This window comes from Pararge aegeria, chromosome 14, assembly GCF_905163445.1.
Source record: "Pararge aegeria chromosome 14, ilParAegt1.1, whole genome shotgun sequence".
NCBI lineage: Eukaryota > Metazoa > Arthropoda > Insecta > Lepidoptera > Nymphalidae > Pararge > Pararge aegeria.
The window spans coordinates 13,362,197-13,367,265 of record NC_053193.1 but is presented as its reverse complement, the minus strand read 5'-3'; the positions used below and the strand labels follow the sequence as shown (position 1 = coordinate 13,367,265).

Below are 5,069 nucleotides of genomic sequence, written 5' to 3'. Positions count from 1 at the left end.
ATGGCTGGGTAAGATAATTAAAAAAAAAGTAATATGTATATTTTTTTAATTATTTGTAATGATAAACAGATCTTCCATTGCAAGATAAAAAATTCAAGTTTCACTATCTGTGATGTTTGTGTACTTATATTGGCTTACATAACAATTTTCAGTTTTAGGACATTAGAAAAACTTTAGATAAAAGTATAAGAACTATACAATTAAAACTTTATACTGCCATGATACTTTGCTTAGCTCGTCGATTTGTAAAAATTTAATTTTTATATCAAATATTTTTGTTCGGCCACTCTAGTATTTTCCAGAATATATATAGGCTATATTATGTTTATGAAAAAATACAACATTATTTTATAATAATTAAACTGCAGTAATTAATCAATATTATAATACCAATTTTTTTAATTCTTTTTTTAATTGAAAGTGTATACTATCAAGCATGTTTTGTCTAATTTTAATGTATATCTGATAAATATTATCGGAGATAAAGGACATAACTCTTCACAGATAACAGCAAGTCGCGAGGCATATGGGACAACGATCGAATGCATGCGTATCATCCTACTAAATACTAATATATTTATTAATTTATTATATTAATGCAAAAGAAATAAAGTAATATAAATATTAAGTTTCATTATATACCTGAAAATTCAGTTTTAAAATATTCAAATTGAACCTATCGCTTAGAAGTTGCGACGGGTATAGAATAACCCGTACGGCCGCGAAAAACATAGTTTGGAAATAAAACAGGCCCACCTGGTAGGTAGCGCTGCAATTAGATTCTAGGTTTTTTTCTAGGTGCAGACGAAGTTGCGCGGGTCAGCTAGTAATTAAAATATTTGTTTTATAAATATAACCTAAAACATTTAATAATACCTGATTTAATACAATATTAACCATGTCTAATTAAAACAGAAAAAAAACAGTCAATTCTGGAATTATTAAGAGTATATGATTATCTCTAAAATATAATTTTTATTAATACATAACTATAACCTAAAATAAACTTTGTAAAACTAAATGAAATCTAAAACGTCTTCGAAATCACCGCAGCGACGCACAGTTCCTAGGATGCTGGCATTGCCCCTTTGGATGGCCAAATTAATTAATGCCAATTAAGTTTTAATTACATATAATTAAGTTTTGTTTAGAAATGTATGTGCTCATCCAAGGAAAAACTACCGTCACTTATTTCTGTAGCAAGCAGCATGTTCCAGTCTAAAAAGCATGGATGCCTGTGTTATTATAGGCACATGAGACAACACTTACGGCTCAGGTTGATGGACACGAGGCGGCACTTTTTTGGACGTGTTCCTCGCATATCCTGCAAAGAGTTGCTCTGTTAACAGGCGATAGTTTAGATTTTACCATCAGGTAAGATAAAACTGAAACCTGATGGTGACATAAAAACCATCGCCAGCCATCCGCTTGGTGGCCAATTATTAGTATTAAAAAATATATATATTTCCAGTGCACCAACATGCTATGCTACTACGGGGACGGCGTCGCAACTTTTTGCGTCAGCAATAAATATTCTGACAGCGGCGCAATGTATTGTACCTGACATAAAGAGTCCATACGAAACATTACCTGGTAATCATTTAAGCATCTAAACTTCACTTACATTTCAAGAACTCTTTCGATTAACTCAGAACTTGCAACATCATCATCTTCAGATTAAAAAGGTTTTAGCGCGTAGACTTATCACGCTGCTTAAATTCGGTTCATCAGACTTAAACGATTAATGTCACATATTATCAAAAGCGAGCTGGTACGTACTGAGGTTCTTATTTATAAATTTTTAACATTATTGCTTGTCGCTATGCTTTGTGGCCTTATCGCTACATAGCGATAAGGCCACCAAATTGTCCTCTCTTGATATGTATTTATATCTCTGTAACTACTTTTTTTATTTGGTGTACAATAAAAGTGTATTCATTCATTCATTCATTATTACAACACAATATTACTTGTTAATCGATGCCTAAGTTTTTTGGCGATTCATACTTAAAATTTCTAATCATTCAGATATTGAGATATATCATATCTTTACAATAAAGAATCATTCAAAAAGGTTTCTATGATCTATTAAACAATATTTAACTAGCTGTTAAGAATCCTTCTCATACACAGCCTTAGCCTTTTAACTAATAATCAGATATAGTAATAAAGAATAATTCAGATGGTTACTTAAATATAATAAATTAGCTATCTTGTCTTTAATTATTGATGTAATGTCTATAATTTATGTACTTTCAGATCAGGACATATTCCATTTCATAATTGTGGGAGGTGGATCTGCTGGCAGTGTTGTGGCAAATCGACTTAGCGAAATAAATAAATGGAATGTTCTGCTTCTTGAAGCTGGACCTGAACCACCCATCGAATCTGTTGTAAGTAGTTAACCTTGGAACTAAATACAAACTATGAGCTACGACCCTTAAATAAATTCCTAACATATTATATCACAAGCTGACCTAGCTTTGGTGCAGACGAAGTTACACGACTTCGTCTGCACCAAATCGGTTATTACCGGAGAGCACAAATAAAATGACATTTTCTAAAAATTAATCCTAGCCGGATCGATTTATCGCCCCCAAAACCAGGAAAATTTCATGAAAATCGTTGGAGCCGATTCCGAGATTCCAATTATATTAAATACAAAAATGGCTCGTTGAAGGATATAAGATTATAGCTTCATAAAAAAAAAAACGGATCGCGCCTTTAGAGGGTGCCGTTTACTATTTCCTAAGGCATACTTAATGGGTTTGGAAAATCAGATAAAATTTAACTACAAGTATTATCTATCAGTTTTATTTATGTTATCATTTGGCTCTTTACCATTTATAGAGCGTCTAGGTCTAGTCTAAAGATTCTCTCGTTTCCAGGTTTTAAATACCAATCAGTAACTGTGACTTAAAAATTAAAAAATGCTCCTTTAAAGATAAAGAAGCATTTGGAGCCTTTAAAGGTAAAGGAGCATTTTTTAATTTTATTATTGGCAATTATTTTTGGCAATAGATCTTGGTATCAATGTGATAACTTTATCAAGTTATAACGGTTCAGAATATCGGTGATATTCTAGTGGTTGCAGCTTCGGCCTCCTTTTCTGAGGGGGTTAAGTCTATCGATCAACGCTAGGCATTCTCACACCGAAATAAAACCTGTAGTGGATCTGTAATTGTTTAATACTTATAATAATGAACTGTTCTGGAAAAACATATTGAAAAATGAATATAAATACGAAAAATGTGATTTCAAAAGAATAGTGTTTATCAATACTACTTAAAGATTGAATCCTTTTAGAAAAAAATATATACGTAAATAATGAACGGAAACAAAATAATAATATGTTAGTTACATAGAAATAAATGTGTCCTTGAATTGAAAAATATATTGAATTAGTTCGATATATTTTTTAATCTTCCTTTTCTCATAAGACACAAAATAGGATATCCTTAATTAAATATAATACATTTACAAAAACATTTTTGTTACAGATACCAAATCTAGAACGTTCATTATATAGAAGCAAATATGACTGGCAATATGCTACAAAAAGTGATGGTATCACGCATCAAGGATTACGAAATGGTTCTGTTCGATGGCCTCGGGGGAAAATGCTTGGTGGTTCCAGTTCAATAAATGCGATGTTCTATGTTAGAGGAAACGATCACGACTTTAAGTCCTGGTATGACGAAGGAAATCCAAGCTGGTCACCGGAAAATGTTAATACCTATTTTAGAAAGGCAGAAAATTTTCAAGATATGGAACTTAACAAAAATCCTGATATATATAATACGTATGGTCACGATGGTCCACTTGTGGTAAATTCATTTAATTCAACATATGCAGATACAATACAACACGTTTTAGATTCTTGGGATCACATTGGAGTAAAGCAGGTACCTGATATTAATGCGGCAAAGTTTGAAGGACGTGGATTATGTTCATTTTCAAGAGCGACTGCGGCAAATGGACAAAGACAAAGTACAGACAGAGCTTACTTGAATCCAGCTAACAATAGACATAATCTTAAAATTGTTACAAAAGCTTTTGTGACAAAAATATTAATAAACGATGATGCACAAGCGTACGGTGTAGAGGTTGATATTAATGGAGAACAAAAAACATTTTATGCTGATATTGAAGTTATTATTAGTGCTGGAGCTATAAACACTGCTCAACTTTTAATGTTATCAGGGATTGGTCCTCAAAGACATCTATTGTCTCAGAATATAACATGTAAAGTTGATTTGCCTGTGGGTCAAAATTTGCAAGATCACCCCTATCTTCCTATTCCAATTTGTGGGAATAAACCTGGACCAGACAATAAAGATGAGAAAATGTTCGAGGTTTTACAATACTTTCATGACAAAACCGGATATTTACAACATGGCTCTATGACAAATATGGCTGCCTTCTTTTCTAGAGATGAAAACATGACTTATCCTGAGTTTCAAAGCCACTTTATATTATTTCCACAGAACTCAACTACAGCTCGGCCGTTTTTTAGCGCTTTTACAGATAATGTGGCCGATTCTATAACAAAATGTCACGCGGATAATGCTTTATATATTATTGCTTTGCATATTTTACATCCATATTCAAGAGGAAATATTTCTATAATTTCGTCAGATCCATATGATTATCCTGACATTTTTGCTAACTATTTAAGCGACGAAAGAGATCTGCAGGCATCAGCGGATAGTATTAAAATAGCAACAACTTTATTAGATACACCCTACTTTAAATCAATCAACGGCTTTATACCTAAAATAAATTTGCAACAATGTAACAAATACGAATTCCTAAGTGAACGTTACTGGAAATGTTACTCAATACATATGACTCAAACAGTGTTTCACCCAATAGGCACAGCAAAAATGGGTCCAAATCCAAAAGATTCCGTTGTAAATAACTTCTTAAAAGTTTATGGCGTTAAAGGTTTACGTGTTGTTGATGCTAGCATAATGCCGTATGTAACTAGTGGTAACACTAATGCACCCGTTATAATGATCGGAGAAATGGCGTCTGATATGATAAAGGATGAGTATCTTTTTTGCTAA

The 5,069-nt window shown here is 32.4% G+C and overlaps 1 protein-coding gene across 1 annotated transcript; it reads left to right on the top strand.

Annotated features, from left to right (window-relative positions):
* On the top strand, positions 1-5,069 carry LOC120629476 (glucose dehydrogenase [FAD, quinone]-like). The gene is made up of 4 exons (XM_039898417.1): positions 1-8; positions 1,472-1,593; positions 2,260-2,393; positions 3,501-5,069. The coding sequence occupies exons 1-4, from the start codon at positions 1-3 to the stop codon at positions 5,067-5,069; spliced, it is 1,833 nt and encodes a 610-aa protein (XP_039754351.1).